The 13,523-nt window shown below is 36.9% G+C and overlaps 1 protein-coding gene across 1 annotated transcript in view; it reads right to left on the bottom strand.

The window, feature by feature from the left end:
* The window catches only part of LRBA (LPS responsive beige-like anchor protein), a 432,022-nt gene that overhangs the window by 333,224 nt on the left and 85,275 nt on the right, over window positions 1-13,523 (bottom strand). The window contains 6 exon segments of the mRNA XM_068402600.1: window positions 1,752-1,859; window positions 2,223-2,350; window positions 4,452-4,632; window positions 5,044-5,197; window positions 6,453-6,628; window positions 7,742-8,773. Coding sequence (XP_068258701.1) covers window positions 1,752-1,859; window positions 2,223-2,350; window positions 4,452-4,632; window positions 5,044-5,197; window positions 6,453-6,628; window positions 7,742-8,773 — 1,779 coding nt within the window.

The raw sequence follows: 13,523 nt of genomic DNA, 5'->3' as shown, positions 1-13,523 counted from the left end.
GGATCACAGCAGAACTGAGTATTTGGATCTTTATTGACTAATCAGTAAGAGAAAGGGTGTTTGGGTTTATTTTCCCCCTCATTTACATAAGGGCTCAGGTAGCATTCTACTTTGCCCTCTGAGCAGTTCAAGAAAGTCAAACTGTAAAACTCATTTTATCATTATTGTAGTGCCTATTGAAGCCCCACCTTCCATGAAGAGTTCTTTAATAAGCTATACTGGGAGAAGTTTATGAGAAGGTCTCTATTAAGAAGTAGATAACATAGCTGGATCCTATCTGTTATGCTGAAAAAACAACCTATAATCCCCTAGACTCGACCCAAATCCTTAAATTTCATAGAACAAGACAGAAACAGTAAGCTAATAACAGGTTAGCATCAGGCAAGCACAGTGCGAGATTGATGAAAGTCTCCTACAATGGTAAGGATTATAAAGAATCTTCTTGATAGATTACTTTTTGCAAGACATTTTCCAACTCTACTTAATAAAGCTGTGATTCAGTGAATTAGCACTACCCCGTCCATATTTTTTCTGTGTTTGTAGAACTCTTTGAAATAAAGTTCATATACTACTGGAAGTACTACTACTGGTGGTGAAGTGGAATCCGTCTGAGTTCTTCCTGTACAGATTCAAATCACGCCAATCACAATTCTATGCACCCAACACAATGTAAGAAACTGCATGCAAATCAAACAAAATATTTAGACACAAGTATAAGCAGCTCAGATAAAAACTGTTCCAAAATAGGTCTTTTAAAGTCTACTTTTTCTCCACAGCTCAACACAGTAGCCAAAAAGCAGAATTATTGCATCATTTTACATTTATTTGTGTAACAGAAAACCTGGTGGATTAGATATGTCAAAAAAGCAGAGTGTGGGTTTTTTTTTAAAGAAAAAGTCAGTACACAAAGTGTGCTTCATTTTGAAGATTGCATCATTAGGATTATTTTAGTTGCCACCACAATGGAAGATTCCCTTCCTGTTACTCTTTTGCACACTGATACTGAAGTAAGGGTTGAAAGAAACTTGCTTCAATCAATAATTGCTGTAAAGATAAAAACCAAAAGATCCTTCACTATTGTGGATGGAACAGAAGTCACTGTGTAAATCATTATACTTGCTAAATAGTCCAATTATTGTAAAATAAGTTCTGGTGTCCAAGCTTGTGGCCACCAATGACTCATAGCCATTATAGCTGCTGTATTTGCTTACAGAGGTTTTTTTTTTAAGCAATCAATCTCAATTTCCTCAATATCAGCTACAAAGTTGCTGACATAGGGCAAAGATATTTTTAGTCAATTCAAGATTAAAAAAACATATACATATTTACAGCACAAGAAGAAAAGAATTGTTTAAAAATTGGTTCCTCTGAGGGGAACTAAGACACTAATTTTTCAAAAAGTATACATAAACATCTTTATGATATATAAAGTTTGCCTATGTACAGCATGTGAAAGTATGTATTTGTACTAAACACAATATATTTAATATACAATAGGCCGAATTTCAGAGAATCAGCTCTTAGGAACACATGAAAGAGCCTGATCAGCAGGTAGTGATTTTCACCTCTCCTTCTTTCCAATCCCAAATACTACAACAGCTGCAGAGTATTACGAGTTCCTAACTACTGTGAGCAATATTCAGTTTTTGTAAATTCAATTTAGCTGAACTGCGTAACACATAGCAAGTGTTCAGCAAACAGATATATGCAGAAATGTAGCTACAAATAAAACAACGTTATTTTTAACTTACTATATCTCTGAACACTACTGCTCGAAGTCGATTAATATCCATATCCTGCAGAAGTCTGTCATGGTCTCGTATGGGAGAAATGCCACCAGTCACAATGTCCACTGGACTCTATTGGAAAAAAAAAAGCTATTGTTTCAGATTCTGTTTTTAAAAGCATTCTACCAATAATCATTAAGTGTGTACAATCGCCCACTGTACATCGTATTGTCATAACTAGAACACAAAGATCATATATGCATTACATCTTTAAAGGACAAAAAAAGATCTGGCAAATCCTTGTGACAGATTTACTTCACTGTGGAAGGTTAAATATGTGTTACATTCACATCTTTGAAAAACTGCTTCAGGATTTCCAGTGTTCATGCCCTTCAGCTCTATTAAAGTATCAGTGATACAGGTATAAAAGCTTATCCCTCTGTACAGAGTAATAATTATTGACTTTTGTGTTCCTAAATGTGGTCTTACACTTGCCTTGGCTGTAGACTTTCCTGTTCCTATAAAGCCCTGCACTGCTTTTTGGTTCTTCACAGTGTCTCCAATAGGCTTCATCTGTGTATGCTGCTGACACTCCAAGCAATTTCTTACTGCTACCGCACATACTTGAAGGGAAAAGAAACATCAAGAATCACCCCAAGAAACAGTATTGCCTATATCTCTTACAGAGATGTATAATACATTTTTGTTTAACACTAAAAAGTTTAAGTACATCAGTAAAATGATATTTTGCTTCCATAAATTTTAAATAGTTGCAAAACAATGCTTAAAATTCTATACTACTTTATAACTAATAATATTAAACTATTAGAACATGTATGCCCTATCTAATGGATACTTAAAAGTGAGGAAGTTAGCATCCCTCATTGAAATTTTACCATGCATACAACCATGGGGTGAGGAGGGTGAAGACAGCTAAATTTTACAGGCTAGCAAGGAAGAAAGACAAGTGATACACTAGTGAAACAAATGACAATGTTTGCTTCACAATGCTCTTGTTACTGAGGGATCTGGACAGGCTGGATCAATGGGCTGAGGCCAATTGCATGAGGTTCAACAAGGCCAAGTGTCAGGTTCTGCACTTGGGGCACAACAACCCCATGCAACACTACAGGCTTGGGGAAGAGTGGCTGGAAAGCTGCCCGACAGAAAAGAACCTGGGGGTGCTGGTCGACAGCCAGCAGAATGTGAGCCAGCAGTGTGCCCAGGTGGCCAAGAAGGCCAACAGCATCCTGGCTTGTATCAGAAATAGTGTGGCCAGCAGGACTAGGGAAGTGATCGTCCCCCTGTACTCAGCACTGGTGAGGCCACACGTCGAAAACTGTGTTCAGTTTTGGGCCCCTCACTACAAGAAAGACATTGAGATGCTGGAGCGAGTCCAAAGAAGGGCAACGAAGCTGGCGAAGGGTCTAGAGCACAAGTCTGATGAGGACCAGCTGAGGGAACTGGGGTGGTTTAGCCTGGAGAAAAGGAGGCTGAGGGGAGACCTTATCACTCTCTACAACTACCTGAAAGGAGGCTGTAGCGAGGTAGGTGTTGGTCTCTTCTCCCAAGTAAGAAGTGATAGTACAAGAGGAAACAGCCTCAAGTTGCAGCAGGGGAGGTTTAGACTGGATATGAGGAAAAATTCCTTCACTGAAAGGGTTGTCAAGCATTGGAACAGGATGCCCAAGGAAGTGGTGGAGTCACCATCCCTGGAGGTATTTAAAAGACGAGTAGACGTGGTGCTCAGGGACATGGTTTAGGGGTGGACTTGGCAGTGCTGGGTTAACGGTTGGACTTGATGATCTTAAAGGTCTTTTGTAACCAAAATGATTCTATGATTCCATAAATGTTTTGAATTTACACAATTTATTTTTTTAGCTTCACAATTGTACCTGTTTCATCTTCTAATATTATTTTCAGAGGAAAAAAGAACTACCCCACCTCTATACCTGTTTGCATCCCATAAATCTGTTCTACCTGCACAAAGTTTTAATTGCCTAGAAAGGGAGAGGAAGGCTAGTTACTGCAGAGGCTCTGAGCTGCTCTGGACTCATGCAAATTAAACTTTTTGTTACAAAAAGTCTAACAGCATGCAACTCACATGAATACTCTCCTCCTGTATTAAGTAACTGAACCCAGTTATGATCTTGTGTGTTCTCATTTCCAGAATAGTCATTACTTTTTTAGGTAATGACCACTTTCTTTCAATCCCATTTGATGCAAACATACAGTAATACCGGATACAACTACTGCCCAATTTGAACCCTGCTCTTTTGGAATTTACATGTCTAGTTTTCACCATACCTTCACCTATAGACCTCAAGATTTAAACCTCTTTTCTACATATTGTAAAGGTTCGTGTTTTTCTATATAGTACAAAATTTCTTTTTCTTAAAGCTGCTATATTCTCAGCCTTGACTATTTGGGGAACTTTGGCAAAAGAAGTATCTTCACAGATAAAATGAAAACATGCATCCACAACAGTCAGGCTACCAAACTTAATCATTTATTTTATTAAACTTTTTAAAGAGGAAAAGAACCCCACGTATATGCATTGCAGAATACAGTAACAGGAAAATTGTAAAAGATGCCAATGCTTCTTTGACTAAATTTAATCTTGATTTAACAAAAAAAAAGGACTGAAAAAAAATAAAGCTAACAATTGCTAGCTTTTTAGTAACAGTAAGCTCCTACACTCATTAAGTGGTTTTACTTGCTTACCCAGACGAAGACATTGCCGCAGAACTCCTCCAGATGACATATTTTTCTCAGACTCAATTTCAGTGAAACCAAGAGAGCTTGCAAAAATTAGCACATCCACAAGGTTGATTAATCTCTGGAGAAATGTTAAAGATGCTTCTACTGAAAGTCCTTGAGTTGGCTCAATATTCTCCAATTCATGCTACACAGAGAAAAATTGAAAGCAACATATACTTCTTCACAAAGGTGATATTCCTACAACTTAAATGAAGAAAAATGTACGCTGGAAGTCCATTTTCAGTCACATTTAAAAGCAGTAATTAGTCATATGCTAGAAACAATCATTAGTATTGGGATTTAATCCCATTCCAGACCACTGTGGGACAATGAAGCTAGGGAACTTCTTTTATGTCTTCAAGCAAAGAGGGCAGGCGCTCAATTTATCTTAGGGAAAGCATGAGGGAGCAAAGGGAGGAAAGAGATGCTTGTGGAAATATCCCACACGCATTCCTGTTTCCCAAAAGGACAGAGATAATAGTTAATACACTGCATAAAAAAAGGCATCCTCCCACAAGAGATAGATAAATTTTGAAATAAAAATGAAATTTCTTACAGTAGCGGATGTGGCAGCAGAAAGCAATGGCAATATACCACCACAAGCCATGATCATGTTGTCCATCACTTGAGAGATGAGGTGAATTGTGTTGTGCACAAATATGACATTGTCACTGCTATTCACAAAGTCCATCACAGTTTTTGTAGAATGGCTGTCCAAAAAAACCATTCAGAATACAGCTTTATTGTTGTGGTATTTTAGCATCTTTATGCTTTCATAAAACTAAAGCCAGACAGTTAGCAATGGGGCAGCAAATATCACATGACCGTAAGGGTCAACTGATGTACCTTAATCTAAATCTAAAACTACCTTTGCTTTCTGTTCTTAAGCTTCTCCAGATCATAGCTTGCTTAAAACTTCGAGATGGGTGTTAATAATCATTTGGATTAAGATACATTATAGACTGGTCTATGATTACTTGCTATAGCAAAAGTCACTGTATCAGGAAATACAATAAAGCTTCCTGGAAGTGTGAACTAGATTTGAACTTAAATCTTTGAAAAAATAAAGCAATATTAAAGGCTTCTCAGAGAAATTAAAAATCAGCAAAACACAAAAACTTAAAACCTGTTAAACATGCAAATAGATTTTCAAAACAGATCCTAAACTAAAAATATATTTTAGCTATATCTGATGATATCTTGAAAGGTTAATTTAACCATATCCTAAAAATTATAGTCTGACAAAAATCCACCTCAGTTTAAATTGCTGTAATCACTTAAAGACTATTTCTTCATCCTTACATTCCTTTTTATCGGGTCAGTACTGCTATATGGTTCAATTTAAATTTGACATTCACAAATAGATACCATGCTTATTTAAGTTATTAAATCTTAACATTAAAGTGCAGATTTACCACTATTTTCAAATTTCCTTTCTTTACTAAATTCATCTTGATGATTACATTCCAGATCCCTGTTACAAGTTAATTTTCAAATGCACAGAGCATCTCTGCGCTCACAGAACACTGTCAAAGCAGCAACATAGTGTGTGTAAATGCAGAAGTAATTAATACTATTTGGGATAGATTTTTTTTTTTTTTAGTCCATATTTAGATACTAATAAAAGATGCAGGCCCTTACATACATTAGGAACATGAAAATCATGGTCTAATAAAAATCAACAGCAAGACTGCCATGGACTTAAATGTAGCCAGGATTTAAGTCAAAAATCTATGTGCAGGCCCTCAACCAATACACATTTATGTCTGTAAAGAGTCTTAAAAAAAAAAATCTGAGAATAGCTGGTATAGGTCACAAAATAAGTAAGGCTGCTGAATGAGTAAAATACCAGACGTGCAAAATTCAAAGTCAAAGAGTGACTCTGATGCAGTTTCAACAAAATCTCAAGTTAATTATAATTGAAATGCCAGTCTAGATCATTCCATATAAAGCATAGAAATTTACCTTCTCCACATCTGTATATCTGTTTCTATGGAAAAGAGTAAGTCTGTGAGCAAGCGCTGATGCATCATTGACCACTTAAACTCGGGAATACGGAACACAGTTGACCTAGAGTCTCTTCTCTGCCCATCTGATGTAGCAGCTAGCTCTTGTCCTGAAGAATCTTGCTGCCTTGAGGTCTGAATACACAGTTTCCAGACAAAAAAAAAAACAAAACCAAAAAAAAACCAACAACAAAAAAAACACACCACACTCTGGTTATTAGTTTCCATGGCATACACTGAAATGCATTTAATAGACTTGAAATTTTAGATATTGAACAAGTTTAGACTGTGTACATGGTTAGAAATAAAGCTAAAACTATTACACAATGCTATTTACTGGATATACCACACCTACAAACTAGTCTACAGCTGCACTACCACAACCTGTAAGTCTAGGCATACACAAGCAGCAACCCAACCTTACCACAGGGGGAGTATATGAGGCTGTAGACAGTGGTTTTCCTCCTTTAAGGAAGAATGGTGCAGAATGAAGAGCATCCATTAGCAGGTATCTCTGCAGAAGGGAAGTACTCAGATACATGACTATTGAACCATGAAAAGCTGAGTTAGAAACTAAAGACTAGAGGGGTAGAGCACTGCAGCATGCAACAGAAGCCTAGTTTTAAATTACACGTCACAAAAACGGTAGGCTGAAGTGATGGGGTGACAGTTCTATCAAATTTTATTTTTTAAAAAAAAAAATTATTTATATTTTTGTGTACCTCCTACACAGCAACTAGTGTAAAAAATATTTTCACAAGTTCTATCAGGATATGAAAGAAACTCAGTGCTATTTTTTCCTGCACAAGCAATATTTGCTTCTCAATAATTGTACCACTTGAGATTATGAGACTAGATTGAAAAGAATAAAAGGAAGGTGGAGTAAAGAAGCAGAAGTAATTCTAGATAAAATTCCCTCAGAATATATAAATGTTTCTTTCAATTCTTCAAACTTAAGAACCAAAGTACCAAGATAGATGAAGTGTCCATCTAGCCAAATAATCAGTCTCCATCAGCATCCATAGGCGGATGTACAAAGAATAAAATCTTAGAGACTTCTCAGTACACAAATTAGCAGGAATTATGGCTATTTTAATCAAGTGTTGAAAGTATTCTTTAGATAACTCACAAAATCCACACACATTAAAATCTCCAAAACATGTATGAGCATACTTCTTCAAAAATCTCGTAAAATAAGAACTTCCTTTTATTTTTAAGCTAGACAGATGAAGGACAAGTAGAATTTACCTCAGATATGGATCTGGGAGGCAGAGGTGCTTCTAGACATGTGTTAGCTTTCAGTTCCAGTTTTTCTGTATCTGATGCAACACTAGAAACATCAAGCTTGGCAATTCTTTTGTCAGAGGCTCCAGCAGGCTCTGACACACGTGCATTTGCATTTTCTTCAGCTGTTTTGGTTTCACTAAAAAGAATCTTTTCTTCCTCCAGCTTCTTTTTTCCTTCTGAATCTATCTGAGTCACTACTTCTTGAACTGCAGAGCTCACTGTTTCCGGTAAAGAAGTCATTTCTTGTTTTTCCCCATCCACTCCTTTAGCGTCTTCAGATTTTAAAAGCACAGATTCAGGTTGCTTCTCTATTGCTTTTTCCTGCTTTGTCACTTTGCTTTCATTAGAGCTACATTCCTTGTTCGTTTCTGCAAATTCTTCTGAAGGTAAAGGCATACTACTTTCTTCTTTCAAATCAACAAAGTCATCTTCATCTTCCACCTCTACTGTTGATTTTTCCAGTCTTTCTGGACTGTCAGAAGTTTCTCCTTCCAAAATAGTTTTCATTGCTAAAGGAGCAGCAGTGACAGCTACTGTTTCTTCCACAAGCTCATCAGCTTTGCTCAGAGAATCTTCAATTGCTTCAGCTATTCCAGTACTAATTTCTGAAACACTGGGCTTTATTGCTTCTGGTTCTGGAGAAAGTTCCATACAAGACCCTGCTTTTAAATCCTGTGTAGTCTCCCTGTCTTCCCCCTCTAGCTCCTCCCTATGATTAGATACCAAATGAGTTTGTTGGTCACCATCTGATGAGGTATTTGTCTCTCTGTTTTCAGTACTGCACTCCATATCATCATCAATAATGCAGGAAGGAGCAGTAGCATCTTCTTTTAACTCCAAACATTGTTGCTTTCCCTTGGTTTCAGCTTCTTTGCTAACTCCAGAGATTGTTCTAATCGGAGCTGAAGAACGTATTCCACTCCCTTCACCTCCTTTCCCTTGGTACTCCCTGTACATTTGAGAAAGACTCTCTTTGTGCATTTCAAAAGTTACCTAAAAGAACAGAGTAGAAAGTACGTTAAAAATTACATACTAATTACTGTTTTCTCTGAAAAAAAAACCCTACAAAATCATTGCTCAAATCACAAAGTTATACTACAAATTTATATTGGATATTGTCTTCATGATATGAAATAATTTCACGTTGGAGATCACTTCAACTGAGAGCAAGTTCTTCTTAAGTGCACCTGTTACTTCTGGCCAAAAGAAAGAAAAGAAAAAAAAAAAGTAACACCAGAATCAAAAAATCCTAGACTGATCCTAAGGACAGGAAATTAAATGTTTACTATAAGTACTCATAGTTTTAAAGACTACTTCTAGTAAAATAAGTGAAAATGTTTAAAGTTTAATGTTTATAGTTAACACTTGCATTATTTCCTAGGCTAATTACAGTCATCTGTAATTAGAGTTATCTGTGCTACTTGCATTCATGTAATTGTATAGGATGCAGACAAAAATGCAAGAGCATAACATCCAGAGAATTACTACATTTGAGACAGCTGACAATCTCAGTTTTTTTGTAAGGGGGGATACCATGAAAAGTAGCAGGGGCACTTACTATAGCTGAGCTTTCACATCATTTTAGCACCTTGAGTATGCTCAACAATCCGCAAAGATAAATAAACCTCCGAGAAGTTTACATTAAAAAAAATACAATCCCACAAAGTCAGAGCAGAGAGAAGCATGTAACGAAGCCAAAATCCTGGGGACCTCCAAATGATACCTAAAATTCTCCAGAGGAGTTTTCCTCTGGTGAATGCTATTCACCCAGTCTAAAAGGCACAGAACAGCTACGCAATCTGACTAAAGACAGAAGACCTTCCTACGGATGAGCTGAAAAAAATTATTATTGTTGGTTTTAGGTATATAAAAATAATTCTGGATAGAAAAATTCTTTATATACATACTGATAAAACTAATTTGCCGAAATAAATAGCTGTGTGTTGAAAGAAAAATCTCACTAGACTAACTGAAGTTTTTATTAGACAGTCATTCAATTTAGTTTATCCATACCTTTCTATTTAGGATTTAGATTTATCTTCTATAACAGAGTGTTTATTTATCTGTAAGCTTAGTTCTCAGAATTTTCCCAACATATAAACTGCAGCTGAGGGGTTTGGTTTTTTTTAAACCATTTTCTTTATCATAAACATTTTCCACAGACAAAGCAGAGCAGTACATTCTACTAAATATATATATGCACATTTTATTATTCTCTTCATACTAAACTAATTCATTTGGATCTCATCTAAAAATTCCACGTACATGGTATTCAAAGAGATGATGAGTCAGTGGGAATATTTTATCTCAAGACGATACGTGTAATTCAAAAATTAACTTGACAGGTTAAAAAGGTACTAGAAATTATAGTTAACAAATCAGAGAGGAGCAAAGAAAGAACAAAGGTAAAAAGGAATATTCTTGGCAGGTTGTGTTGTCAACATTAGCTTTTTAACATACAATTTTCTCCATCAATCAAATATAAACTAAAGTACTGTAAGAGCAGTGTACTATTCTAACATATGACCTGAATCATGTTATCTGTTCAAGTTGATGTAATTGAAACTTGAGTCTCTAGCAACAGAGATATCTTCCTCCTCCTGTTTAAAAAAAAAAAGTCTTCCTGTACTGGTTTTAAATCAGTTATGTACAAACAAAAGTGACTGATTACAAATGACTGAAAGTTCATCCATCTGTCACAATGGATCTATAAAATATTTGATTATAGAGTATTGCTAAATAGAGCATGCGGGGGGCATTACTATTTTAGAAATGCTTCCTTCCTGAACTGTATCACAGTCTGGATGTCAAAAGTAACCCAAAACAGATCGTGTTAATAAGCTCTCCCTTGCACTTTTAATTTGTTTTCAAAAACATGATTAGGCAAAGCTGCTACTTTTGGTCAAATCATTACTTTTCTGAAAAAGAAATCTTGACCACTGGAGCTTATCTCCAGCTAGCTTCCCCTCTTCTCTCTCTCCCTGTTACTCCCTCCATTTCCAAAACTACTAAAAAGTTTTATTCCAACAAGCACTAAAGAGACATTCAACAAATAATAATGTTGGTTTATTTCAGCAAAACTTATCCCATGTACTTCCCAGAAAGCACACTGACCCACAATAGGCATACGTGTTACCTACGCAGTGCAAGTATAGCTGTAACAAATCTGTGATAACACAGCTACCTTTACTCATTTCTGTCTTCAATATTAGACTTGTTATTGCAACATTGATTTTGAAAAATACATGGGAAAAATGACTTCTCAAAAGTATTTACCAGCTTTAGCTACACTGCATACTTACTTTTTTAACACTGTTAAGCTACATCCAAGTATGAGACCTGGATTCTACTCTGGTTATGCACTGCTTCCAAAACTGTTGAGCAAGTCTCAGGTCGAGCCTCAAAATCTTATTTCACTAGTTCCCTTGAACCAAGGCAAAGCAAGCTAAAGATGAAGATGAGAATGGCACTTTTTTTTTTTGTGGAAAGGCGCAAATGAGGGAGACGTGTATGTCAAATTCTATTATTGCTACTGCCATCTCTCCCCAACACAAATGGGGACAGGCATGACAACACTAAGATGATCACAAGAGAGCGGCTGAAGGGACCTTTTACAAGACATGATTTTCTTCAGTGTTCAAACTTGAGTGTAATGGAGAGGAGTACATGACTCTCAGAACATGTTCAACAACAGCAACAGTTCAATCTTAATGGAACAAATCATAGAGATGTTTTGCAGGGCTGGCAGTTACTAAATCCACCTTGCAAGAAGAGCACATTCACAGTGTTGCAAGAGTTTCATCAACAACACTTGATGCTTACACTGGTCCTTACAAAACACAAAAAGCTTTAACAGCAATATAAAGTTCTAAGTTCTGGCAGCCCTATCTATGTAAGTGCTTTGATAAATTACCAACCTGGTTAAAACAAATTGCAAGCATCAAGGAACACAACTGTAAATGCATTCTAAAAGTATATCATCAGTTCTGAAACAGCTGCTTTCCCCTAGCACTTATAGAAATCACTGAGGTTAAGGCCAGAAAGTTACATCAGGTCACCTAGCCCAGCCCTTGATTTTAACCCACTCTCCTACACGTTGAGCCCAGAAACATAAACTGGATGACAGCATCCAGAAAGCTGTCCAGTCTTGGTTTTAGAAATCAAGAGATGAAATCTCCCCTGCATCATTTTTCAAAATATACTCTACCATCAAAAAAAAAAAAAGTACCCTTCTTCATTTTGCAAGTCTAGCTTCAATTTCTAGTCACTAATTATGTCTGCATTTTTGACTTATTAAAAATTCCTCAATGAGGAAGAAATATCATGTTTTCAAGGGGTTTTTTAACATACTATAACAATGTTTTTAAAAGCCCAAAAGACGGAGAAGTAACAGGACCATCTAAGAAGAACAAGTTTTCATTCTGAAGGACTGGAATCCTTCCTGCGACCCCCTTTGGCAACCTTTCCGGCTTTTCAAAAGATATTTAATAGTGTGAAAATCCATATTTTCATTCATCATTCCAGTGTAAGTCTCATTAAACTCATATGTAGGAGTAAAAGCAACCTACTTTATGGCTTTTCACTTTCCACTCCACAAACACATTCTATAGTGCTGGCAACTACTTTTGGAGAAAAGGGCAGTTAGTTATATCTCAGTTTGTATAACCTGTGACGTACTCTTTCTGTAATGTTGACTTTTTTCCAGTGTGCTACCAAGCCAATCCCCTTTACAAAAGCCTACTGCAGCTTCAGATTTTCTGTTACCAACCACGTTTATCCTATTGTTAACAGCATTAAATCAACCTTGCTTGAAAACAAGTCAAAATCCACTCTCCATAAGGCCAGGGTTGTGAGCTTGCTTTTACTCTCCTCCCTCCCCTCAGGATCCTGAACTCCACCATCTCACAGTCACTGCAGCCAAGGCTGCTTTTAACCTTCACATTCCCAACAAGCCCCTTGTTGTTGGCAAGTATTAGTGTCCAGCAAAATACCTCTCCTCATTGGCTCCTCTATCACTTGGAGGAGGAAGAAGGTGTCAATGAACTCAAGGAACCTCCTGGATTGCTTATGTCCTGCTGTGTTGTCCCTCCAGCATGTATCAGGCCCATGAGGGTCAGGTCCTGCAAACATGAGGCTGCTCCTATCTGTTTGTAGCAGACCTCATCTGCTTGTTCATCCTGGTCAGACCACCTGTAGAAGATGCCCACTATAATGTCACCTTTACCTGTCCTCTCTCTAATTCTAATCCAGAAACTCTCAGTTGGCTCCTTATTCATCCCCAGGCAGAGCTCAATGCACTCTAACTGCTCTCTCACATAAAGGCGACTCCCATTCCTCATCTTCCCAGTCTGTACTTCCTAAAGAGCTGGTATCCCTTCATTACATCACTCCAGTCACTGTAGCCATCCCACCACACCTCCATGATCCTAACAAGATTATTATGTGCATGTTATGTGCTTCATATTACATTACCGAAAGCTCCAAATTTTCTGGCCCCTCATTAGCAACTACACTGACTCATTAATAAACATAATAAACAAATCTTGTTTTCAGTTATTCTTAATAGCTTGAGTTGTTATTTCCTTGCCAACAATGGAGTCCCTCTGCCTCCAAGCTCTTTTCCTTCACATAATAACTTCTCGTTTAATTTTAAAGACACTTAAAGTTTCACTGCTGGAAGAAAAGTTCATCTAGATCTAAGACTCCCTATTTTTATAATCCAAACAATCATAAAACCAAATAC

Source organism: Nyctibius grandis, chromosome 6 (assembly GCF_013368605.1).
Source record: "Nyctibius grandis isolate bNycGra1 chromosome 6, bNycGra1.pri, whole genome shotgun sequence".
NCBI lineage: Eukaryota > Metazoa > Chordata > Aves > Nyctibiiformes > Nyctibiidae > Nyctibius > Nyctibius grandis.
The sequence above is the reverse complement of the archived record's forward strand: the minus strand, read 5'-3'. Positions and strand labels throughout refer to the sequence as shown.